The sequence below is a fragment of the Leuresthes tenuis genome, unplaced genomic scaffold (assembly GCF_036924035.1).
Source record: "Leuresthes tenuis unplaced genomic scaffold, fLeuTen1.0.hap1 SCAF_11, whole genome shotgun sequence".
In the NCBI taxonomy this organism is placed as follows: Eukaryota; Metazoa; Chordata; class Actinopteri; order Atheriniformes; family Atherinopsidae; genus Leuresthes; species Leuresthes tenuis.
Window position 1 is genome coordinate 9,160,597 of NW_027325365.1, and position 26,513 is coordinate 9,187,109.

The 26,513-nt window shown below is 38.1% G+C and overlaps 4 protein-coding genes and 1 long non-coding RNA gene across 6 annotated transcripts in view; 2 read left to right on the forward strand and 3 right to left on the reverse strand.

Moving 5' to 3' along the window:
• Positions 1–26,513, reverse strand: part of LOC140317824 (uncharacterized) — a 98,064-nt gene that overhangs the window by 64,344 nt on the left and 7,207 nt on the right. The window lies entirely within an intron of this gene.
• LOC140317816 (uncharacterized) lies at positions 1,368–25,383 on the reverse strand. 2 transcript variants are annotated; one of them, XM_072395325.1, is made up of 6 exons: positions 25,341–25,383; positions 24,911–25,237; positions 24,277–24,633; positions 24,033–24,155; positions 1,643–1,704; positions 1,368–1,537 (listed from the first exon to the last, which is right to left on the reverse strand). In XM_072395325.1, the coding sequence occupies exons 1-6, from the start codon at positions 25,381–25,383 to the stop codon at positions 1,415–1,417; spliced, it is 1,035 nt and encodes a 344-aa protein (XP_072251426.1). In that variant the 3' UTR covers positions 1,368–1,414. The 2 variants fall into 2 exon arrangements, with proteins under 2 accessions (XP_072251426.1, XP_072251425.1); XM_072395324.1 differs by lacking the exons at positions 1,368–1,537; positions 1,643–1,704 and adding exons at positions 23,299–23,555; positions 23,661–23,722.
• Positions 7,982–9,541, reverse strand: LOC140317821 (uncharacterized). The gene is made up of 4 exons (XM_072395329.1): positions 9,499–9,541; positions 9,022–9,348; positions 8,354–8,710; positions 7,982–8,242 (listed from the first exon to the last, which is right to left on the reverse strand). Exons 1-4 carry the CDS (start codon positions 9,539–9,541, stop codon positions 8,097–8,099), a joined length of 873 nt encoding a protein of 290 aa, XP_072251430.1. The 3' UTR covers positions 7,982–8,096.
• Positions 14,287–14,888, forward strand: LOC140317823 (uncharacterized). Its single transcript, XR_011917794.1, has 3 exons — positions 14,287–14,324; positions 14,637–14,698; positions 14,745–14,888. It is a non-coding gene; the product is annotated as an uncharacterized lncRNA (long non-coding RNA).
• Positions 17,649–18,870, forward strand: LOC140318509 (uncharacterized; the record flags this gene model as incomplete). The annotated part of the gene is made up of 4 exons (XM_072396340.1): positions 17,649–18,024; positions 18,140–18,262; positions 18,550–18,611; positions 18,717–18,870. Coding segments are annotated over 4 exons (699 nt in total), but the record flags the coding sequence as incomplete, so codon positions are not given.

Here is a 26,513-nt window from a genome sequence, read left to right on the forward strand (position 1 = left end):
GGAGAGGCAACGCCCCCGCCCCATCAGGAACAGCACAAGTAGGCCAGAGGACAGCAAGTCCCAGACCCAGGTCCAGTCACCACATAAATCAGATACGGAAAAAAATGAAATAAAATAAAATAAATTCCTAAAAATAATTTAAAAAATAATAATAATAATGATAATAATAAAAAATTAAATAAATAAACACACACCCACACACGCTAAAACAGCACATGCATCCAATTCTATTCCCCCTCCCTCAACTCAGCTGGGGTGTGGCGCAGCGGGCACATCCGGAGGCCAGCAGCCCCCCAGCTACCACAGACCCCCACCCAGCAGATGTCCTGTAAATTGACAGTATGTGCTAGCTGTTGTTGATTTCCAAAGGTCAATGCCCTGATTTATTTAAAAAGTCCTGGTGAGTCTGAGGGTTGGTCAGTGATGTTAATAACCAAAGGGGACAGGGCATATATTTGATCTCCTAAAAACAACAAAAAACAAGTCTTAATTGCAACTTTTAATTATTAAAAGAGATATACCGGTGACCCATGCTATACCAGCTGCTCCTTATTCGAGGTGCATGCCCACAGAGCTGTTCTGTAAGATGGAGACGTGTTTTCCTCCTGAATACCGCATTTCTTGTTGACTTGATTTGACTTGTTCTTCAGCTGTATGTGGAAACTTTATGTATTGTGTGACCAGTTGATTTATTACATTCATGACTCGTGTGAGAGCGCAGCTGACTGATGGCTGTGGAATAACTACCCTCCCAGCCCCGCTAAAATGTTCCAGTGACCAAAAAACCCAAGGTTGAAAGAACCTGCACGTGGTGGAACAGAGTTGAACCATTGTGTATGGCTGCGCCGTGCTGGTTCCAAACAACTGCCAAGGTCAAGGGGAACAGCTCTTGTTAGCCTGAAGAGTCCAAATATGTATTCATCACTCTCTGCAAATAAATCTGCAGGGCATGAAAGATTTACATCCTTTGCAGGGTACGATCTGCAATATCTTGCTGCAACAGTAAATATGTCATTTTATGAGTAGGCCTGGGATGAAAAAAGGCCACTATGGCGTATAAAAAGGGTGGAACCACAAACTGATGGCATGATTTCCAATTAACTTAATGTAAATTAAAGTGCTGGTGTACTTGATTTATTGTAAAATTACAGCATGCTTTGTAAATTACCAAAAGTCTGACAAAAGTATTTCTGCACAACAGAAGACAACACAAATGCTTGTTTTGTTCAAACATGTCAGCACTCAAATGTGCGTGAGAGAACATCTGACTGCTCATGGATGCGAAAACCTTTGTGAACTCCACAATCTTCCTAAAAAAAATCCTAAGTAGGAATGTTGATGGATGAGGCCCGTTGTGAATATATATCAGAGTCCATTTCAAACTGCATGAGTTCACAGAGACACACACTGACTCTCAGAATTTAACTTGTGAATATACACTTTCTTCAGTCCTCAACTCTTTCTTCTTCTTTCCTCTTGTAGTTTTCCCTCCAGAGAAATGCAACGCAGCGTAGTTCAGATCACGTCCACCTTCAGTCTGTGCAGCAGAATAAATTTAATTTTAACTTCATATTGTTACATCCAGCTGTAAGTAAATATTTCAGTGCAGCAGAAAACAAGATGATTTGTCATCATCACTTACAAAATCATTTTCTGGTTGGCTCAAGTTGTCATGTCTCTCTTGAGAAGAGTTGCTTTCTCTCCCTAATAAATAATAAGAATCAGAATGTCCCGTATTTAATCTGGCTTTTCAGATACGTACATGCATCTACTCATGAATGTAAATTGTATCAATTAACATTAAATAGTGCTTTGTCCTGTCTTGTGTACTAGGACTACCTTGAATAAAGTTTTGAGTGATTAAATTCAGTGAACAACACTTACCTTGATATTTTCCACATGCTGCTTTTGGTGTTTTATAACAGATGAAAAAAACATTTACAATCACAGAAATGCCGAAGCAGATTGTTATGATCACCAGCACTTTGAATGCAGAAGTTGTTTTCTCTGGAAATCAAACAAGAAGAGAATACATATAATTTACTCTGAAAAAGATTTGGCAGCTGTGATATTACTGAAACATCTTTTTTATATTTCTAACATTATACTGAAAATCATACCGGTTTCCACTTTAATTCCATTTCCAAAAAGTATCTCTCCACATGTGGCCACAGCACAGTAGTAAGTCCCAGCATCAGAGGAGCTGATGTTCTTAGAGAAGCGATACACACATCTCCTCTGAGTGTCAGCTCTCTTGTCACATTCATTACGTCTGTTTCCATCAGAGTAGATGATGTGTGGATGAGATTTATTTGAAGCAGCTCTGAACCAGAACACACTGAGATCTCCTGAACACGTCTTCTTCTCAGAGTCAGAGAGGACTGAACACTGCAGAGTCGCTGAGTCTCCTGGACCAGCTGGATCTGATACTGCCGGCTGCTGGACAACTGTGTAGTTTGATGTTCTTTCAATGTTTCCTGTATAAAATAGCAATATAAATCAAAACGTAATTGCAACTTTTTTCACTTTCGTTAAATGTGCAAATGGACATGCAGAGAGAAAAAAAAAAAGTCAAATTAGATTGTCATTAAAACTTTTGTGTGTGCACATTCACACTCACGCTTAAGGATAATTTAGAGTCACCACTTAATCTAATAAGCATGTTTTTGAACCCTAAAAGAGATTCCAAAACACTAAAATAATTAGAAAACATGATTACCTTTTAACGACAAATAAGTTCCACTCCAAATATCCTCAGTCCAGTCAGTGACCGCACAGAGATACATTCCCTCATCTTCTTTACTTGTCCTCACAATTGTCAGAGAGCTCTTCTTCTCATCATATACTGCGCTCAGTTTTTGGGCAGAGAACCCTGGTCCATGTACAGGATTCATACCTTTCCGCAGGATCACAATTAATTTTGGAGCATCGCCTGCTCTCTGTTTGTACCATTTAAGCTTTCGAGTGCTGCCCCCTCCATCAGGCAAGACACATGTAAAAGTCACAGGTTCCCCGAGTTGAACTGTGACCACTGGAACCAGTGAATCTGCATGAAATAGAACAAAGTTACGTGTTAAACTATAAACAATAGCTCAAATAAAAAAAATAAAAAAATGTATGAGAATGAATCATCACAGGTCATGCTGATACTTCAATAAGAGAATATCACATTTCTCTTTCTTTATGTAGCACTTACATCCTTGATGAAGAAGAAGCAGTGTAACCCATACCAGAATCATCTTGACACTGTCTTCATTGGAAGACCAGCTTCTTAAGTGACAAAAGGAGGTGTGGTTATCCAGAGCATCAAAGGCACCTGATTGGTTATCTCAGAATATACAATCAAAGTGCATTTCCTGCCAATGATCTTCCACTCTATGTATAATCTATTCCCTCTTATACCTATAATATGTTGTTTATAAGTATATTTGATTAATATGCATTAAGTAAGAGCGAAAATGAAAAATGTAGATATACTCATATCCAGAACAGCTGGTATAAATAGCTGGTAAGCCTTCTATAACTTCAGAAAGTTGAGAAAATCAATGTTGTACAAACTTTGAACAGGTTGTTTTAGATTTTTGTGAAACCTGCAGTAGAAACAGTGTCAAATAGTTTGGAGAAACACACAGCACCCACCTCAGCGGATTAGTTTACTTTCTAATTCATTTTCTTCAATATTCTTGAAGGAAAAACTTGAAGTCAACAGAATTAGGGCACATCAACCAAAATATATTCAGATAACATGAAAGTAGGGGTGGGCGATATGACGATATTAAATTGTGAACGATTGCAACACGAACATGATCCGTAACGATCTGTCAAACTGCAGAGATCGTGGGATGGATCGTCTCTAGGGCACATTCTATAAATTGTAATTCTATGCTGATGTCGTCGACCTGACCGACCAATCACAGCGAATTACGGGCAGTGACGCGCTTTCTTACCCGCCTCCTTGTTTGTGTGTGTAGCAGTAGCCGCATGGAGAGCTATGGCTGAAAGCCAAACGGAGGAGTTGGTCGCTAAAAAAAAATTCCACCTCCATTATATGGAATTGGTTTGGATTTTCCGCAACTGAGCGCAAACAAACGTAATTTGCAAAGTTTTCACAGAAACGGTTCGCACGTCGGGTGGCAACACGAACCTGTTCAATCAGTTGAAGAGGAAGCATCCCAAACAGTAAACTGAGAGCCAAACAGCAGGGGCCCGGTGGCACCGGCACCGCAGGCGGAGGCAGCAGCTCGTGTAAGACCAAAACAGACAACATTAACACAGGCATTTGACAAAGGAACTCAATATGACATGTCAAGCAAGTGATAGAAAGAGGTAACAGAAGCAGTTAGCTTTTATCTTGCAAAATATATGGTACAGTTCAAGACGGTAGAAAAGGAGGGGTTCGAACTCTGCTTTAAGTAGTTGACCCGCGGTACGAGCTGCCCAGCCGAAAATACTTCTGCAACACTGTCTGTTTTTCACTTTTTAATTTAAGATTGTGATAAAATAGAAATTGTGATTTTATTTTTTTCAAAAATCGTGATATGATATTTTTGCCATATCGCCCACCCCTACATGAAAGTGTGTCAAAATTGTTGCTTTTGTGAATTTTCTGTGGGACAGGACAGACTGAACACATTAGGTGTGCTCTGTATTTTACAGGACTTCATTAAAAAAAATGACCAAACTTCAATCAAATGTTGATAGTTCTGTTATCCTTGCAGAAAAGCCATTGGTGTGAACTTCTCTTGAAGGTAGACTCAAGCCTCCACCCTTCTTAAAAAACATTGTACATGGTTTCTTGATCTTTACTATTTTGTCGGGCCAGTGGATAATAATGTTGTGTTGAAAGAGTTGATAACTTGTTGCTGAAGTTTGTATGAGTTAACTTTTGTCATGTGTTAGCCCACTGCCAGCCACTCCTGCATATATACATAAATAAATACATTTATTCCCGGATCAGCTGGAGCTCCTCTCCCAGTTTTGGAGGTCGCAATCAGAACACAAAGGTCTCCGATTACCACTGGTACTACTGCTGGCTTACATTCTCACATCTTTACATCTTCCTCCTTCCGCCCTTGGTACTTTTGGACCTTCTTGTGTTCCTTCTTCTAGGTTTTGCTATCACCTGGAATGGCTACCTCTATCACTACCACCTTCTTCTGTATTTTCTTGACCACCACAATGTCCAGTTGGTTAGCAACCACCTGTTTATCAGTCTGAATCTGGAAGTCCCACAGGATCTCACCTCTGCCATTCTCTACTATCTTTGGATACTATCTTTCACAGCCAAAAAGCTGTGGAACTGTTCTTCATATCAAAATGATTACTAACAGGGTCATTTTTAAAGAACAATTCTGTAGCCTTCTTTTGAACTCATTCTCTCTCTTTGTGCATACAGCACTGCTTGTACATGAAACTGAAAAAAAGACAGAAAAACACATTTCAACACAATGGAAACTTCAGTATTTTGTGGTTGGGCTTTTAAACAAAGGTGTGAATAGATAGTGGCTTTGCTTCGTGTCTATCCAACTGCTTCAGCATCACGAAGATGAACTTTGACTGCTGTTTAATATCTTTTTAAATGAAAGTGTAACATCACAGTGTGGTTGTGACTAATATTGATAAGAGGTACAGGAAGGATTGATGTACCTGCTGTTTTCATCACGCTTTTCTGTAGAGAGAACATTCAAAGACAGACATGAGTTTTCATTTTAATGTATTTTAAAACAGTTACAGCAATATATCAAACTAAAATTCATCTGCTTGACCCTCTCGTGTCTGTTTTCTCACTTCACATGTTGCTGCAGCTCATAGTCAGCTCTGTTCTGAGACTAAACAGCTTCCGTGGTGGGTCAGAGTGGGGAGAAAACGGCCAACCAAAGCTTTCATCTGTGAGTGTTGCTGCTGAATGGGCCTTTGCCTGTTGTTCTCTTAAAGGGGAACTCCGTTTTTTTTTTTTTTTTAAACCTAGACCTTATTTCTGGCATGAAATACGTTTATCTACTCACCAAGAACAGTTTGGCAAAAGTTGGCATCTTTCGAAAGCTATTTAGAAAACTCGCGATCAGCGTATATCCATATAACGGAGTGAACGGGGCAGGGAGGATGCAGCCTCTAAATAAGGCATTTTCTGTCTTTATTTCACCAATACTTTAAGAAGAATGAATGAACGAACACGTACTATTGCTCTGTTAGCGCATAGCTACTGTTATGTGGCTACTTGCAGCTGCAGGAGAGCTAACGAGGGGAACCTTTTAAAACATTAGAGCTTCGCATTTTTAGAAACCACAGATGTCCAATCTCACTCACTCCTTAATCACGTTTAGGAACCAAAAAAGCTTGGTTAAGTTTCAGCAACAAAACAACGTGGTCACATTCAAGTCATCAAAGGCTTATGACCAGAAAAAGATCCTGGTTTGGGCAGAAAATGCGGCTTTTTAAAATCTTGCGTGTTCCTGACAACCGTGTCATGAGATGATATTAAAGTGGCTCCTTGTTGTTTTGGTTTGGATACTTTAAGATGACATGTATCCATAGTTTCCGGAAATGTAAAATACCATCCATCCATTTTCTATACCTGCTTAATCCATTGGTTGGGTCGCGGGGGGGCTGGAGCCCAGAGGTCATAGGGCGAGAGGTGGGGTACACCCTGGACAGGTCGCCAGTCCATTACAGGGCCACACAGAGACAAAGAAGACAAACAACCATGCACGCTCCTAAGGACAATTTAGAGTCACCAATTAACCTAACATGCATGTTTTTTGATGATGGGAGGAAGCCGGAGTACCTGGACGTTGATCCTGGAACCCTCTTGCTGTGAGGCAACGGTCCAAACCACCACACCACCGTGCAGCCCCGTGTAAAATACCATGATTTCATTTAGGTGATTAGGCTGCAAGATTGGTTTAGTTTCACATCTCCTGACTGTTCAATTATTTTGGGGGAAATCATGTTCCTTAGAAAGCTGAGATGAATTTTTCGTGGAGGTTTGTCATTTTGTGACCGCATATTGAGTTCAAACTTTCCTTAAGACTAGAACTTTTGAAGCCACTAATAGAGCATAAAACTCTGAAGTGTCACAGTTTACTTGAGCAACAGTTCAGTTAATTTACATGAATACCAGCAACATGTTTTACCTTAAAAGATCTGTTGCACTACTGAAAATCTGTTTGTGTATAGCTGCTTTTTCATTGACTGAGCTCATTCAGGTGCCAAAAGAGGAAGCTCCATCATGTCACCCAGGCATGATTCAGGTCAAATATTGACCAATATTAGCAGATTAAATTATTTGTTTTTCACAGTGGTTTAAAGACACACACATTCATATTCTGATTATTATTGTTTTAAAGAGGCTTAAGAAAAAAAAGAGAGGTTTTAAAGCTTTCGGGTTGACAAAAACTATAAATGTAGTACACGGCAAAAAGGAGTGGGATAATATCCTAAGACATTAGAATAAGAAGACACAGAAGACTCATTTTTATATTTTCATTAAAAGAATAGCAGATTGTGTGTTTTTTATTTTGTCTCTCAAAGTTAAGATTAAGCTTTCAAAGTTTATTATTTACTCATGTTGTGAGTATATATCAGTTTATTTCAGCCTACATCCATTTACAGAGACACACCCTGATGTTTAACATGTGAATATACACTTTCTTCAGTCCGCAACTCTTTGTTCTTTCCTCTTGTAGTTTTCCCTCCAGAGAAATGCAACGCAGCGTAGTTCAGATCACGTCCACCTTCAGTCTGTACAGCAGAATACATTTTATTTTAACTTCATATTGTTACATCCAGCTGTAAGTAAGAACTTCAGTGCAGTAGAAAATGAAGGTGATTTCATATGGTTACTTACTAAATCAACTTCTAGTTGGCTCAAGTTGTCATGTCTTCCTTGTGAAGAGTTATGGGAGTGGCATGGATTCATTCTGGCTGTTCAGAGAGCATTAACAGCAGAATCAAAATGTAATTTAAAGACTCCGATGTTAATTCATTAAGTGATGATATGTCATACATCGACTTGTATCTATTTTATTCAATAAGACAAAATTGTGGTTTGTTCTGTCTTGTATACTGGGACTACCTTGAATAACGTATTAGATAATTCAGTTCAGTGAACAACACTTACCTTGATATTTTCCACATGCTGCTCTTGGTGTTTTATAACAGATGAAAAAAACATTTATAATCACAGAAATGCAGAAGCAGATTGTTATGATCAGCAGCACTTTGAATTCAGAACTTGTTTTCTCTGGAAAACAAAGAAAAACAGAGTACATATCATTTACTCTTACCAGACATTATATCATTGTAAGATTTTTAAAAATACCTCCAGTATCATGCAGAGAAAAAAAAATCATACCGGTCTCCAGTTTAGCTCCATTTCCAAAAAGTATCTCTCCACATGTGGCCACAGCACAGTAGTAAGTCCCAGCATCAGAGGAGCTGATGTTCTTAGAGAAGTGATACACACATCTCCTCTGAGTGTCAGCTCTCTTGTCACATTCATTACGTCTGTTTCCATCAGAGTAGATGATATGTGGATGAGATTTATTTGAAGCAGCTCTGAACCAGAACACACTGAGATCTCCTGAACACGTCTTCTTCTCAGAGTCAGAGAGGACTGAACACTGCAGAGTCGCTGAGTCTCCTGGACCAGCTGGATCTGATACTGCCGGCTGCTGGACAACAGTGTAGTTTGATGTCCTCTGAGTGTTTCCTGTAAAATGGAACACATTAGAAGAACTTTCTTAGTGTCAATCATAAATACACTTATAAACATTTCTGGGTGATTCCAGTTTGTTTTAACAAAGTCGGGCATGTAAGTTGACGTGATAGTTTCTGCATAAGCTATTCTTCCACTGTAATTCACATTATATAACTTTATATAACTGTAAATAACATACCTCCCAATATGTCAATACCTATATAATCTTAAATAATAAAATACCTTTATAAGTTGTAATTGTGGATATGTGTACCTTTTTAAAGTAATTCCAAAAAACTGGAATACATAGATTACATAATTACCGATGAATGACAAATAAGTCCCACTCCAAGTAACAGCAGCATATTCAAACACCGCACAGTGATACATTCCTTCATCTTCTTTAGTTATTTTTGAAATTGTCAAAGTACTACTTTTCCCATTGTATGTTGCCTCCAGTTTTGAGTCAGAAAACCCTGGTCCGTAAAGCGGGTTTTGATTTTTCCACAGCATCACAATTGATTTCAGAGTATCCCCGGCACTCTGCTTGGACCATTGAATTTTATCAGTACTCCGCGTGTCATCTGGCAAAACACATGTCAAAGTTACAGGTTCCCCAAGTTGAACTGTGACCACTGGAACCAGTGAATCTGCATGAAAGAGAAAGAAGTTATAAGTGAAACTATAAAAGGAAAACTCAAATATCAAAAAACATAAAAAAAGGTGAATTAACCATCTCAAGTCATGCTGATACTTCAATGAGAGAACATCACATTTCTGTTCCTGTATATAGAACTTACATCCTTGATGAAGAAGAAGCAGTGTAACCCATAGCTGAATCATCTTGACACTGTCTTCATTGGAAGACCAGCTTCTTAAGTGACAAAAGGAGGTGTGGTTATCCAGAGCGTCAAATTCGTCTGATTGGTTATCTCAGATTATACAATCAAAGTGCATTTCCTGCCACTGATCTTTGGCTCTATGTACAGTGTGTACGTGTGTGTGTATATTTCTTGCATTTTATTGTGTTTAAGATTCAATCTTAACTTTGAGAGAAAGCTGTGAAAAACAAAATTACATAATCTGCTCTTTTTTTTTTTATTTAAACATAAATAAGTGTTCTGTGTCTATAATCTATAACATTAAAGAATTAGGACTTAAAAGTTGAACATGATCAATCACACATCGTGCTTGCAGATACCTAAATGAGACATTATCATGTTCTAATTCATGTATATTGCATTAACATCCTTGATTAAGAAAAATAAATTTCACCCATTAGACTATAATCTTGAAAAGGTATTTCCTGGATCAGTAAATGACACACAGAGGGCACATGTTGCAGCTGATGTTTGCTTCTGATTCTCATTCCCATTTGTGATTCAAAGGAGTTTGTGTAAAGGACCAGTGCCCTTCCTCTTTGGCATATAGCTCATCCTACACTAGGTCCCGTATGAAAACCAGTGTTAAAAAGTATTAAATCTGGACTGATTTGCTTCATAAAGGACATAGAGTCTTTAAAACACACTTTGTGATTTGTAAAACCTTTATTTTGATTTATGAACATGCAGAATAGGTTGATTTCGTTGCTTGTAGGTCATGTTAGACAAGGTCCTTTATGAAAACTACAATAATAACTACTCTGCAGACGATATAGATTCTTTAAAAGACAGTTTGACACTTTATTTTTTTATATGAGAATATTTCTGTCTATAATTAATCTGCATTGTAAAGAAATTAATTGTTGTCATCTCAATTATCTTTCCTCTTACATGTGCCATCATTTTCTCTCTTGCCCCTGGATGTCACAGTCATCTGAACACCCCCCCACACACACACGCACACACACTGTGTGCAGACAGAACATTCTTCATCTCATTATTAACTTTCCTCTGCCCAGCTATGTCTGACTCTTGAATATACTCAGTTATTTTACTTAGCTCTAGCATTGCTTCCCTTTCAACTTGTCTGTGAATGTGATTACCTGAAACTTGTCCCTTTTTGTCCAATTTTCTTTCCAGGTGCCTTTATTCATTATCTGTTAAACTTCTTCATGTCCTGGTTCATACTTTCCTGACAAAGTGAACTGATTTCAATGTATATTGATCAGCTCTAAGTTTAAGTTAAGAATTTTATCAAATGTACCATTTCTCATTTTTCCATACAGCCTTTGTTGTATCAGGATCTTTTGCAATTAAAAGAAGGAAGTTAGTACAGCCGGTGAATTTGCACACAGCCTTTCCCCTCCAGAGCAACTTTTTAGCCCTTCGAAGCTAACTGCATTTGACTTTGTCAGCCTTGAATAAAAGGATGCAATATATGTTCAAATTCAAAAGGTCAGTGCATCCTTTCCTTGGCACTCTGTGTGTTTTCCTGTCATTTAGTTTAACTGCAGACCACTCCTCTCTTGTCAGACTTACAGAAAATTATTTGGTGACAAGATGGCCATTGACTTCCATAGAATAATCTCCTCTTCATACTGTCCATCTGTACAGAGTCTGCTGCCTGGGCATTTATGCTGCAGGAAGGACGGTACCAAAAGGGATACAAAGGGGATACAATATACTGAGCTATACTTTGATAGGCAGCACAAACAGGATGAAACTATTCCTTACAGTGGCCATTTCATATCCACTGCATATAGGAAGCACATTCTCTTCTTTCTCTCTCCTCTTTGAATTATGTTCAACTTCTCTCCAAATATATAATTTAACCTTTTACGTCTTTGCCATATTCTGCATTTTGATCTCCATCTCTGGTCTGAGTATTGTCTTCATTATCTATTCCATTTTCAATGTGACTTTTTTCATGATGTGACCAACAAAACCTTCCACGTTCTTTTTGGCACAAAGAAGCTCAGCTGTGGTCTCTTCTGACACTACATGTGTGTCATCTTGACCCTTCTGTTGATATGTCTCTATATTAGTGGATTTTGTGTTCCTGTTTTCCTCATCTTCATGGATATTGGAGGAGTGTACCTAATTGCAAGATCTTAATCATGAACGTGGAGTAGCGGGCAGATGACTTTAATATATACTCACTGAGGAAACTGAAACAAAACCACCAGAGAATTATTATTATTAGAATTATGCTGTAAAGTAGCAGAATAGAACAAAAAAATCTGATTTCTGTTTACCAAAGTAAAACAGGATGTAACTAGAACATAAAACTCCAAAGATCATGACATCTTCATTTCTAAGAGACATTTCTTCAAATTCTGTTTTCTCTGTCTTCAAGTTATGATTATTTTCATTATGCTGAATATCGCTGAGGTTCTCTTTCTTCTGATTTAATTGTGCTGTTGCTCTGATAAACTTTCTCAAACTATATCATACAGTGTACAGCCATTTCTTTTTTTTTTTACTAACTTGTTCAATTTGAAGTGTCTTTTGCAGAATCAAAATTAGCTGTAGAGTTTGCATGTTCTCCTCGTGTCTGCATGGGTTCTCTCCGGTTACTCCGGCTTCCTCCCACTGTCTCAAAACATGCATGTTAGGTTAATTGGTGTCTCTAAAACGACCCAACCGACGGATTAAGTGGGTATAGAAAATGGACGGACGGACGGATGGAAAATTAGCTGTAGAGTTTAGTCATGATTTGAAAGCTCTTGTTGTGGATTTCATGCAGAACTTTATAGAATATTTCTATGTCCAAAGACTTCACAAATCACGAAGTTTGGTTTAAAGAATACATATCTTTGATAAAGCAGGACCTATTGTAGGATGATCAGCATACCAAAAAAAGCAGTGAAATGGTCCTTCCTGCAAAAATCCTTTAAATCGCAAATCTGTGAATCGGAAGCCAACTTAAGCTGTGACTTTTGCTCTCTGTGCCGCATGAACTGATCAAGGAAATACATTAGTATTGTGCAATAATGCAAGACTTATATTGAAAATCTCCTCCTGTCCCTTCAGGGGTCCATAAAATAAGAATCACCAGAATATCATCTCTGACTCGTTGCTTAATTTTGCCAATAAGCACAGATGTAGGGAGGGAGGGCACCTCATTTGTCAGACTCTTGTCAATACAATAGCATGTTTCTTTGAGACTTTGCGGTTTATTATCTGTGTTTCAGTTCTGAATGTTTTCACAGTGACAACTGAACCACAATTACCAGTTACCAACCTGCTTTGGCTGGATTCTTTGTAGTAAATGTAATGTATCATACTTGACATTTTTTCATAGTTATGCTGCAGAAACAGGCAAACCAGTCTTTCCAAAGTGTATATATTGGCCTTATATATTTTCAAAGGGTTTTGACTTTTGAGTTTGATTCTTCTTTCAGAGCTCAGTGAAGGCAACTGCACAGGGAGAAGGATGGTTTGACACTTACCTGAGCTTATGGTGTAAAGTATTGGCGGCAGCTTTCCGAGCTGAGAATAAGGATACGTGTGATAAGCATCACAGTATTTTTCAGAAGTGAAACCCTATCAATACTTCTCTTCATCTTTGACCAGTTGCCAGCATGTGTCATTCTCAGACATTAGCCAATGATACACAGTTTCAAATGCACACACATCACGTCGAACGTATCAGTGGGTTATGACCATGGTATTCTTCTATGACTGTGAGAGTGAAAAGGGCACACAGTGAGTTAAATATGAAGGGGTTGGAGGATTGAAGGACATAAAAAAACACGTAAAAAAGGTGAATTAACCATTTAACCAAGTCATGCTGATACTTCAATGAGAGAACATCACATTTCTGTTCCTGTATATAGAACTTACATCCTCGATGAAGAAGAAGCAGTGTAACCCATACCAGAATCATCTTGACACTGTCTTCATTTGAAGACCAGCTTCTTAAGTGACAAAAGGAGGTGTGGTTATCCAGAGCTTCAAATTTGTCTGATTGGTTATCTCAAAATATACAATCAAAGTGCATTTCCTGCCACTGATCTTTGGCTCTATGTATAGTGTGTACGTGTATGTGTGTGTGTAAATTTCTTGGATTTTAAACAGTTTTAATGAAGGTTAGTAACATATATACCTAAATGATTGGGATGTAAAAGAGAAACATGTTACAATTCCGTTCCTGTATGTAGAACTTACATCCTCGATGAAGAAGAAGCAGTGTAACCCATAGCAGAATCATCTTGACACTGTGTTCTTTGGAACACCAGCTTTTTAAGTGACAAAGGGAGGTGTGGTTATCCAGAGCGTCAAATTCATCTAATTGGTTATCTCAGGGCATTTTCTGCCACTTATCGTTGGCTCTATGTATAGTGTGTGCGTGTATGTGTGTGTGTGTATATTTCTTGGATTTTAAACAGTTTTAATAAAGGTTAGTAGCATATATACTTAAATGATTAGGATGTAAAAGAGAAACATGGTCGATCACATGTCTAATCCGCATATAGATACCTAAATGAGACATTATCATGTTATAAATCATGTAAATTCCATGTACAACCCTGATGAAGAGAAAAAATATTGAACCCATGAGTATAATCTTGAAAAAGTATTTCCTGGATCAGTTCATGAGACACATGTTGCATCTGATGTTTGCTGAGAGAAAACAAGTTCTGAATTCAAAGTGCTGGTGATCATAACAATCTGCTTCGGCATTTCTGTGATTATAAATGTTTTTTTTAAAACACCAAGAGCAGCATGTGGAAAATATAAAAGTAAGTGTTGTTTGCTGAACTGAATAATTTCATACTTTTTTCAAGGTAGTCCCAGTATAAAAGACAGAACAAACCACTTTTTAGTGTTATTGAATAACATTACAGATATGAATAGATGTATAACATATTTTCACTGAATTTATAGATTTCCATTTCAATCCACATTTTCATGTTTCTTTTAAGTTTCTTTCATAAAACTTTAATCTGTCCTGGACTACTTTAAATGATACTTTGAGTCAGCTTTGAATCCTCTCTGAACAGTCAGAATGAATACATGACACTCATGTTTATTACATTTTTATTATTTATTAGGGAGAGAAAACAACTCTTCACAAGGAAGACATGACAACTTGAGCCAACCAGAAAATGATTTAGTAAGTAATGATATGAAGTTAAAATAAAATTTAATCTTCTGTACAGACTGAAGGTGGACGTGATCTGAACTACGCTGCGTTGCATTTCTCTGGAGGGAAAGCTCCAAGAGGAAAGAAGAAGAAAGAGTTGAGGACTGAAGAAAGTGTATATTCACATGTTATACATCAGGGTGTGTCTCTGTAAATGGATGTTGGATGAAGTAGACTGATATAAAAAATAAATGTTTCAGGTTCAATCTTAACTTTGAAAGAATTGAAAAAGAAAATCACATAATCTGCTCTTTTCATAAAAAATAAATAAACAAATAAAATGAGTCTCCTGTGTCTTCTTATTCTAATGTATTAGGAAATTATCCCACTCTCATGTGCACTGTACTACATTTATGGTTTTTCCTGTCATTTTTTTGTTAAACCTCTTTAAAACAATTATCTCAGTTCTATAATATCAGTTTAAAGTAAAAATATTTCAGAGAGATTTCTCTTATTGACTCTCTGTCAATGAAAAATCAACTGTACACACAGATTTTCAGTCGTCTAACAGATCTTTATACATAAAACACGCTGCTGTTATTCCTGTAAGTTACCTTCCATGCATTAACTGAACTGATGTTGAATTAAAACTAAATGAGACTTCAGAGCTTTGTGTTCTCAAATTGCAAACTAGTTTCCAAAGTTCTAGTCTCAAGGAAATACAGTTTAAAGTCAATATGCGACTCTATATAGTGTGTACGTGTATATGGGTGTGTGTGCATATTTCTTGGATGTTAAACAGTTTGAATTAAGGTTAGTAGTCTCTAACCGTAAATGATAAGGGTTTAAAAGATGAACATGATCAATCCCACGTCTAATGTGCATATAGATACCTGAATGAGACATTATCGTGTTATAATTCATGTATATTCCATTTACCTGATGAAGACAAAAAATATTAAACCCATTATTGAATAATCTTGAAAAGGTGTTTCCTGGATCAGCTCATGAGACACAGAGGGCACATGTTGCAGCTAAAGTTTGTTTCTGATTCGTGAATTAAAGGAATATGCATAAAGGACCAGTGCCCTGCCTCTTTGGCACATAGCTCATCCGACACTACGTCCTGTATGAAAACCACAGTGTTAAACAGGTCTGCCCCTGGCCAAACTGGGGCCCTAAGCAATCTTTCCTTTTTCAACAGAGGTGAATGTTGATACAGTTAACAAGACATTCAATAAATGACAATCAGGGCTGCTGGAAAATTCAATTTCCAGTCCACATCTAGACAGAATTATCCTCTCTTCTGTTAGCAGGCTAGCAGCTAGGGTGTTTATGCCACAAAGTTTTTCTTTTTTATTTCAACAACACACCCACCTTCAAGTGAAGCACGAGCCTCGTCTTGTTTAGCCCTTTTCTTTCTTTTCCTTGCTCCCAACCCATACTGCCGTTTGGAGGCCATCTCTCCACCTGCATCCAACTGTCTGTCTGTGTATCTGACCACTGATTGGTCAGATGCTGCACGCTGTCAATCATCACTGCGCTGTCACATTATGACAGTGCAGAAAAGGGCCATTTCACTGCTTTTTACGCATGTAGTTCATGTTAAACAAGGTCCTGTATGAAAACTACAGCAATAACATCAGTCAAATTTTACTTAGTTTTAGCATTGCAGTCCTTTCACACAGTCTTTCCCCTCCAGAGAAACTTTATAGCCTTTTGAAGCTAATTGCATTTCACTTTGTCAGCCTTTTATAAAACTATGCAATATATGTTTAAATTGCCAATTTTCTGTCTCATAAGGTCAGTCCATCCTTTCCTTAACATTCTTTCATGTCATTTGGTTTGACTGCAGAACCCTCCTCTCTTGTCAGACTCACAGAAAATTATTGGGGGTAGTATCCTACATCCTAATCATTTAAGGTTAGAGACTAATAACATGAATTCAAACTGCTTAACATCCAACAAATTCACACACACACATACACGTACACACAATACATAGAGCCAAAGGTCAGTGGCAGGAAATGCACTTTGATTGTATAATCTGAGATAACCAATCAGACGAACTCTGGGTGATGCTCTGTATAACCACACCCCCCTTTGTCACTTAAGAAGCTGGTCTTCCAATGAAGACAGTGTCAAGATGATTCTGCTATGGGTTACGCTGCTTCTTCTTCATCGAGGATGTAAGTTCTATAAACAGGAACAGAAATGTGATGTTCTCTCGTTGAAGTATCAGCATGACTTGAGATGGTTAATTCACCTTTTTTTATGTTTTTTGTTTTTTGATATTTGAGTTATCCTTTTATAGTTTCACTTATAACTTCTTTCTCTTTCATGCAGATTCACTGGTTCCAGTGGTCACAGTTCAACTTGGGGAACCTGTGACTTTGACATGTGTTTTGCATGGTGAAAGGTGGAGTAATGAAAAGCTTCGATGGTACAAGCAGAGTGCAGGGGATACTCTGAAATCAATTGTGATCCTGTGGAAAAATCTAAACCCAACATATGGACCAGAGTTTTCTGACTCAAATTTGAAGACAACATACAATGCAAATAATAGCACTCTGACAATTTTGAGAACAAGTGAAGAAGATGAAGGAATGTATCACTGTGTGGTCTTTGCATATGGTGGAGATTCTTGGAGTGGAACTTACTTGGCATTAACAGGTAATTATGTTGTCTATGTAACTTTTTAAACTATTATCTATGCAACTATTTTGTTTTTTTAATTACTTTAAAAATATATGTTCACAACTATACAATACCAATTAATTTTGTTACATACGATATACAAGCATTTATATATTTAGATGTAAGTTTTATAGGTTACACAGCTCTTGTCAGTGGAAGAATACGTGAGATGCAAACTGTGACATCCTACATATCTTACATGCCCGACTTTGTTAAAAGAAACTGGAAACACCCAGAAGTTATGATAAGTGTCTTTATATATTAAACAACTAAACGTTTCTAATGTGTCCTGTCTTATACAGGAAACTCTGAAAGAACATCAAACTACATTGTTGTCCAGCAGCCGGCAGTATCAGATCCAGCTGGTCCAGGAGACTCAGCGACTCTGCAGTGTTCAGTCCTCTCTGACTCTGAGAACAAGACGTGTTCAGGAGATCTCAGTGTGTTCTGGTTCAGAGCTGCTTCAAATAAATCTCATCCACACATCATCTACTCTGATGGAAACAGACGCAATGAATGTGACAAGAGAGCTGACACTCAGAGGAGATGTGTGTATCGCTTCTCTAAGAACATCAGCTCCTCTGATGCTGGGACTTACTACTGTGCTGTGGCCACATGTGGAGAGATACTTTTTGGAAATGGGACTAAACTGGAAACCGGTATGATTTTTTGTACAATATTTGAGATATCTTTTAAAAATCTTTAAATGATATTGTGGCGGGTAAGTTTTTTTCAGAGTAAATGATATGTACTCTGTTTTTCTTTGTTTTCCAGAGAAAACAAGTTCTGAATTCAAAGTGCTGGTGATCATAACAATCTGCTTCTGCATTTCTGTGATTATAAATGTTTTTTTCATCTGTTATAAAACACCAAGAGCAGCATGTGGAAAATATAAAGGTAAGTGTTGTTCACTGAACTGAATTATTTAATACTTTATCCAAGGTAGTCCCAGTATAAAAGACAGAACAAACCACAGTTTAGTGTTATTGAATAAAATTCCGTATATGAGTAGATTTATAGATTTATAGATTTCAATTTGAATTCCCATTTTCATGTTTGTTTTAAGTTTTTTCATAAAACTTTAATCCATCATGGACTACTTTAAATGATACTTCGAGTCAGCTTTGAATCCTCTCTGAACAGCCAGAATGAATCCATGACACTCCCACTTTATTATGTTTTAGGGAGAGAAAACAACTCTTCACAAGCAAGACATGACAACTTGAGCCAACCAGAAAATGATTTAGTAAGTGATAATGACAAATCATCTTATTTTCTGCTGCACTGAAATATTTACTTACAGCTGGATGTAACAATATGAAGTTAAAATTAAATTGATTCTGCTGCACAGACTGAAGGTGGACCTGATCTGAACTACGCTGCGTTGCATTTCTCTGGAGGGAAAACTACAAGAGGAACGAAGAAGAAAGAGTTGAGGACTGAAGAAAGTGTATATTCACATGTTATATATCAGGGTGTGTCTCTGTAAATGGATGTAGGCTGAAATAGACTCTGATATATACTCACAACATGAGTAAATAATAAATGTGGGTAGGATGTCATTGAGTTAATGAACCAGTGATTTATATATTTATATATATATATATATTTATAGATATATTTAAGGACTTAATCTCTGCCACATTCAAGCCAGAGCCAGCAACTGTGCTCGAGCCACAGTCTTTACCAGAACCACTGTCTGTGTCTCTGTCAGACCTACAGACTTAATTTGTACCGGCAGATGTCACAATCCTGTTCCTTCCTCCGAGGATGTTCAAGCAAGCTCTCCTCCACTTCCTGCACCAGTTCTAGCACCAGCCTCTCCTGCCTTTGGTCCAGCATCAGTTTCATCTCCTGAGCCACAGACTTCTTTTGCACCACAAACCTTGCCTGAGAAACAGTCTTCTCCAGTTCCTCGTCCGGCTCCTGTCTCTTTGATTCTCAAGCCTGATTCTGCAGCTGTTGCCTCAGCTAGCTCCAGAATCTTTGCCAGAGTCTGCACCAGAGTCTCAAGTGCTTCACACCTCAGGGCTCCAGTATCCTGAGCTTCTGTCCTCGGCAACCGAGACTCCAGTGCCCCAGCTTTTTGAGCATCAGTCTCCAGGGTTACTATTAGGGTCTATGAATTTTCTAAGTTTGGATTTGTTTTTTCTTGTCTTTGTTTTTCAGTATTTTATTTCTATTCTGTTTTCTTGTTTGTGTTCTTGAATCACTGTTTTAAATCAGAATTTATTCTGTTTCTATTTCTCTAGTCTTGACTTGTCTTGTGGGTTTTAGTTTCTCTTGTGGTTTCTTTCTGGTCTGTTTTATGGTTTCTTCATTTGTTGGTTCCCCTCTGATATATGTTCTTGGTTGGTATTTTGTTTGGACTTGCTTCGCACAATTTCAGAATCTTGTCAGTATCTTTGATCTCTGTTTGATCATTGAAGTCGAGCGTATCTCCTTCAGAGTTTTGTTTTGGTTAAAATTTGATTAGTATTCCAGTTTAGCTTTTGGTAACTTTTGTAGCCTGATTTGGTTTCCTCCATTTAGGAGTAACTTTGATTTGTAAGTTTATTAGCACCTCCGTTATAGGAGTGGTTGCATGACCTCATTCCTTTTTTGAATTCTCTAGATCCTCCATTAGACCGAGAGCTTTTCTTTGTTACGCCACTTTAGAAGAGAGCAGCTAAATTTAGATAATAATCTTTTATAGTTTTTGGTTTTCCTCCTAGAGTGGAGTGAATGTTTATATTGATAAAGTTTTATACCGGCACTTATCTCTGCCTATGTTATTGAGATCAGTGTCATAGAATTTTCATAGCTCTTGTTTCTCTGTTGGAAATACTTGTTAAGAAGTTGATAAATAAACCTTATTCTGAAAAGATCCTGCACGTGTGTCCTATGTCCTGCCGGTTCCTGACAACAGCATTGATCATCTGCATTGGTGTTTTGTGAGCAATGAATGAGCCGCAACAAATAACCATTTTTGTCTTCAAAATAAAAACAGGAATCAGTCCATAATGGTCCAAGGGCTCTGACACTGTCCGCCAAATAATACATTTAGGAGAAATAATTCAGATTGAGGTGATCTCAAAAAGATGAACGATTCAGTCTGAAGAAATCTCATAAAGGTATTCAATTGAGATCTCTGTATTTTCTTGACAGTTCAAGAAAAGACTATCCATCCATACATCCATCATCTGCCGCTTTTCCGGGGATCGGATCACAGGGGCAGCAGCTTGAGCAGAGAAACCCAGATGTCCCTGTCCCCGGCCACTTCCTCTAGCTCTTCTGGGGGGACCCCGAGGCCTTCCCAAGCCAGCCGAGAGATGTAAACTGTGTCCGAAATCACTCACTCATTCCCTACTCACTACTCCCTACATAGGGAAATAAATGTAGTGCACTATATAGTGAGCTCAACAGAAACACTTTCGGACACTACTCTCGGCGCCGGTAATTACGTCATCACTGTCCCACAATTGAAACATACCACATTAATGTCGTCTCACACAATTTTGTCCGTTTACCACTGCATTTTTGTGAAATTAGAGGCTTTTGATTACTGTCATGGAATTTTTATTTTCGTACTTTGTTTTCTATTTGAGCATATTTTCATATTTTATTTTCTTGGCTCTTTAGTAACAGCAAGTTACAGTGTAACCTACTGGAATGTTTAATTATATGCTGTTCGTTTGACGCTTTTTTTTCAATGAATATAGGAAGCCATTTAAATTGCCTTGTTAAATTTGTAATAAAATAAACAATGGAATAAACTGGCTTTGTGACTGTTGTACTGCTTTACATCTCATGAGTTTGTCTCGCGCCTGTCATCCAACAGCTACGAGCAATTCACCGGGAAAAAAAACAACTTAACGTTATCTAGAAAACTCAAGTAGTTCTATCGAAATGTGTCTTCTGTCAATCTGGCCGTGTTTCTCTTAACAATAATTCAGTGAATGATGATATGGAGAGATTTAGAATTGCGAGAGAGAGTGAAAGGAGAAGACGTGCTGCTCTTGTAGACGTCGTCAAATTGTGAGAGTTAGCCTACTTTTTACTGCCTTTTTAATTAGAGTAATATAATTTTTTTTATTCTCTGAACAATAAACTACCCTCCGTCAAACTACTGGCGAAACTTCCTGAACCTTAGGCAGCTCCTTTATTTCCTGTCTCACAATATTGGACAAACTGAATAATCCAGTTGTGTCTGAGTAGTCATAATGGTCAGATTCCCTCAGCTTTTAGTCACACACTGTACTTGCCATCATTAATAAATGGCGAATTAAGCTTTACTTATTAAACGATCTCTGTACATTTTCTAGATAAAGTTTGAATATTAATTCAACGTCCGTCTGCCCAGAGAATTTTTGGCAATGCATTATGGGATATCTTGCTCCGGTTAGTGACCATCGGATGCTCACTACATTTCACGGTGAATTGTGGGATACATTGAGTGCACTATATAGTGAGCATGAAAAATCCTCAAACATTTGGACACCACTGCAAAATGGCGTGGTCACTGGAGTGGTTAGGGAGTGATTTCGGACACAGCCATAGTCTCTCCAACGTGTCCTTGGTCTTCCCCAGTGTCTCCTCCCAGTGGGACGTGCCCAGAAAACCTCACCAGGGAGGCGTCCAAGAGGCATCCTAACCAGATGCCCGAGCCACCTCATCTGGCTCTTATCTGGCTGATGCGGGTTAGCAGCGACTCTTCTCCGAGCTTCTCACCCTATCTCTAAGGGAGAGCCCAGACACCCAGGGAGGAAGCCCATTTCGACTGCTTGTATTTGTGATCTTGTTCTTTCGGTCACTACCCACAACTCGTGACCATAGGTGAGGGTTGGAACGTAGATTGACCAGTAAATCAAGAGCTTCACCTTCTGCTTCACCTCCTTTTTCTCATTCAATTCGTCCCTCACTCGTGAAGAAGACCCCGAGATACTTGAATTCCTCCACTTGGGGAAGGATCTCATTCCCGACCGAGAGGGCATTCCACTCTTTTCCGGCTGAGGACCATGGTCTCAGATTTGGAGGTGCTGATTCTCATCCCAGCCACTTCACACTCGGGCTGCAAACCGCTCCAGTGAGAGCTGAAGGTCACGGCCCGCGAGCAGAACCACATCATCTGTAAAAAGCAGAGACCCGATTCTGAGGTCATGAAATCGGACCCCCTCAACACCCTGGCTGCGCCTAGAAATTCTGTCCATAGAAATTTTGAACAGAATCTGTGACAAAGGGCAGCCCTGACGGAGTCCAACCCAGTGAGGGAAAGACTATCCCGAGCAAAAACGTTTTCCTCTGGGAAGTGGCCTTTATTCGAAAGATGCCCAACAGGAAATCGGGCACAGAGCGAGAGAGAGTTAAAGGAGCGAAGGGGCCCCGAGTCAGTACAGCTGCATCAAGGAGTTTAAGCCACTGTACATGGAACCCTGCTTAACCCATTGAGCTAACCGGTACCCTGATAATGTTATCTGAGAAAAACTTGCGCATGAGAAAGCTTAGATTAAGTTTTCGTGGAAATTCTGTGCTTTGTGATGACATCAAGTGGCACATTGACTTTAAACTGTATTTCCTTGAGACTAGAACTTTGGAAACCTCAAAAAGTCTCAAAAAGTTTTATTTGAACATTCGTTTATCTTTTGCATGCAAGATAATTCAAAGGAATACTAGAACATGTTTCACTAAAACAAAATCTGTTACACTACTGAGAAATCTGTGTGCATGGCTGCTTTTTCATTGACTGACCTCATTCATGTAACAAAACAGGAAGCTCATCACGTCAGCCCTCATATCCTGCCCAGTAACATGGAAACATTCACAAATCCTTTCAGTCATATTTTCATGATTTATTTTTCAGCACAGTAATAATAACAATTTCCTAAGACATTAGAATAAGAAGACACAGAAGACTCATTTTATTTATTTCTATATTTTTTTAGATTCCATTTAAAAGAGCAGATTAGTCTATTTAGTTTTTCACAGCTCTCTCTCAAAGTTAAGCTTTAACCTGCAACATTTATTATTTACTCATATTGTGAGTATATATCAGTCTATTTCAGCCTACATCCATTTACAGAGACACACCCTGATTTATAACATATGAATATACACTTTCTTCAGTCCTCAACTCTTTCTTCTTCTTTCCTCTTGGAGCTTTCCCTCCAGAGAAATGCAACGCAGCGTAAGTCAGATCACGTCCACCTTCAGTCTGTACAGAAGATTAACTTTTATTTTAACTTCATATTTTTACATCCAGCTGTAAGTAAATATTTCAGTGCAACAACAGATTAGGTGATTTCATATGGTTACTTACTAAATCATTTTCTGGTTGGCTCAAGTTGTCATGTCTTCTTTGTGAAGAGTTGTTTTCTCTCCCTAATAAATAATAAAAATGGGAGTGTCATGTATTCATTCTGACTGTTCAGAGAGGATTCAAAGCTGACTCAAAAAATCATTTAAAATAGTCCATGACGGATTAAAGTTTTATGAAAGAAACTTGGAACAAACATGACAATGGGAACTCAAATTGAGTCGATAAATTTAGTGACACTATGACAATATGTCATAAATCTACTCATATCTGTAATTTTATTCAATAAGACTAAATTGTTGTTTGTTCTGTCTTGTAAACTTGGACAACCTTGTATAAAGTATTAAATTATTCAGTTCAGTGAACAACACTTACCTTTATATTTTCCACATGCTGCTCTTGGTGTTTTATAACAGATGAAAAAAACATTTACAATCACAGAAATGCCGAAGCAGATTGTTATGATCAGCAGCACTTTGAATTCAGAACTTGTTTTCTCTGGAAAACAAAGAAAAACAGAGTACATATCATTTACTCTGAAAAAAAACTTACCAGACACTATATTATTGGAAGATTTTAAAAATACCTCCAGTATTATGCAGGGAAAAAAAAATCATACCGGTCTCCAGTTTAGCCCCATTTCCAAAAAGTATCTCTCCACATGTGGCCACAGCACAGTAGTAAGTCCCAGCATCAGAGGAGCTGATGTTCTTAGAGAAGCGATACACACATCTCCTCTGAGTGTCAGCTCTCTTGTCACATTCATTGCGTCTGTTTCCATCAGAGTAGATGATGTGTGGATGAGATTTATTTGATGCAGCTCTGAACCAGAACACACTGAGATCTCCTGAACACGTCTTGTTCTCAGAGTCAGAGAGGACTGAACACTGCAGAGTCGCTGAGTCTCCTGGACCAGCTGGATCTGATACTGCTGGCTGCTGGACAACAATGTAGTTTGACATCATCTGAGTGTTTCCTGTAAAATAAAACACATTAGAAAAGTTTTATTTGTGACGTACAAGATAAATACTTGAAAAGACCTGTGGGTGTTTCCAGTTTGGGCATGTAAATTGACATGATAGTTTGCACTTCTTCCACTGATAAAAGCAAGTAATACACCTTTTTTATAACTTACCTCTCAATATCTTAATACTTGTATAATCTTAAAAAACATTTGCTGTTACAGTATAGCTGTGAACATGTGTATTTTAAAGTAATTCCAAAAAACTGGAATACACAGATAACACAATTACCTTTTATTGACAAATAAGTCCCACTCCAAGAATCTCCACCATATGCAAAGATCGCACAGTGATACGTTCCTTCATCTTCTTCTCTTGTCCTAAAAATTGTCAGAGTGCTATTCTTCTCATTGTGGGTTGCCATCACTTTTGAGGCAGAAAACCCTGGTCCATATTTTGGGTTTAGATTTTTCCACAGCATCACAATTGTTTTCAGAGTATCCCCTGCACTCTGTTTGTACCATTGAAGTTTTTCAGTACTCTGCCTTTCATCAGACAAAGCACATGTCAAAGTCACAGGTTTCCCAAGTTGAACTGTGACCACTGGAACCAGTGAATCTGCATGAAAGAGAAAAAAGTTGCAAGAGATACAAAAAAGGATTACTCAAATTCAAAATAATAAAGAGAATATTACATTTCTGTTCCTGTACATAGCACTTACATCCTCGATGAAGAATGAGCAGTGTAACCCATATCAGAATCATCTTGACACTGTCTTCACTGAAAGACCAGCTTCTAAAGTGACAAAGGGAGGTGTGGTTATGTCAGTGAATTTCCTGCCTCATTGATCTTTATCTTCATTTAAAGATTGTTCCCTCTTTTAAACTTTTTAAGCAACAGAATTCATCTGCATCTGAAAAGAAGGAAGAAGAGAAAATATATCATGAAAAGAGAAGACGAGTGTATACACACAAACATATGTCCTCACATAACATATATTTATATGTATGTAAATATGAATGTGAAAATACATGTATGTGTCTATTTTATATCTATTCTGTTTTCTTGTTTGTGTTCTTGAATCACTGTTTTAAATTAGAATTGATTCTGTTTCTATTTCTCTAGTCTTGACTTGTCTTGTGGGTTTTAGTTACTCTCGTGGTTTCTTTCTGGTCTGTTTTATGGTTTCTTCATTTCTTGGTTACCCTCTGATTTATGTTCTTGGTTGGAATTTTGTTTGATCTTACTTCGTATGGTTTTAGAATCTTGTCATGGTGTCTGAAAACTCTGCTTATTATCACTATATTAATGTCATGGCGAGAGAGGCCATCATATATCAAAACCTCACAAGGAGGAGAGGGGAGACAAAGAGAGTTGTATTTTAGAGAGGAATGTTGTCTCGACTCTGATCGTTATCTTCACACTGCCCAAATAAGTTGATAACTGCATACTCAGGATATATCCCAGGTCTGGGCACATGAAAGCTAGTAGAAGATTGTTGGTCTGTGTGTTACCAAATAAAAGAGCAAGGGAGGCAACCACTCGCTGGAGAACTCCTGTGAATCTGCAGAGAGAGGGTTCATGTGTTGTTCTCCCCTTGCAAGTAAAATACTGAGGCCTTTGAGTGATTTCTTGGTTTCATGCCATTGTCTGTGAGTGATTTTTTTCTAACGCATGGTCATTACTCCGAGTTATCCTCAGTTCCCCTGTTTTGGTTCTCAGCTCCACTGCACACCTGTCTCCACTCAGTCAGCAACAGTTGCAATCACTTCCTCGTTTGTTCCCTTCAGTATATGCTCCCCTTGGTTAGTCTTGGTCTTTGTTGAACCCTCGTCGTTACATCTTCATGGTTTTCCCTGTAGTTCAGGTCAGTGTTTGTTCGTATTCACTTTGA

Bases quoted from the DNA above. Each gene is read 5' to 3' on its own strand.
- LOC140317816 (XM_072395324.1), bottom strand. From the start codon at position 25,383: ATGATTCTGATATGGGTTACACTGCTCATTCTTCATCGAGGAT. The intron at 25,238-25,340 runs GTAAGTGCTATG...TCTTTCATGCAG, and splicing joins GCTCATTCTTCATCGAGGAT to ATTCACTGGTTCCAGTGGTC. The intron at 23,723-24,032 runs GTAAGTGTTGTT...ATTATTTATTAG, and splicing joins AGCATGTGGAAAATATAAAG to GGAGAGAAAACAACTCTTCA.
- LOC140317821 (XM_072395329.1), bottom strand. From the start codon at position 9,541: ATGATTCAGCTATGGGTTACACTGCTTCTTCTTCATCAAGGAT. The intron at 9,349-9,498 runs GTAAGTTCTATA...TCTTTCATGCAG, and splicing joins GCTTCTTCTTCATCAAGGAT to ATTCACTGGTTCCAGTGGTC. The intron at 8,711-9,021 runs GTAATTATGTAA...TCCATTTTACAG, and splicing joins GACTTATTTGTCATTCATCG to GAAACACTCAGAGGACATCA.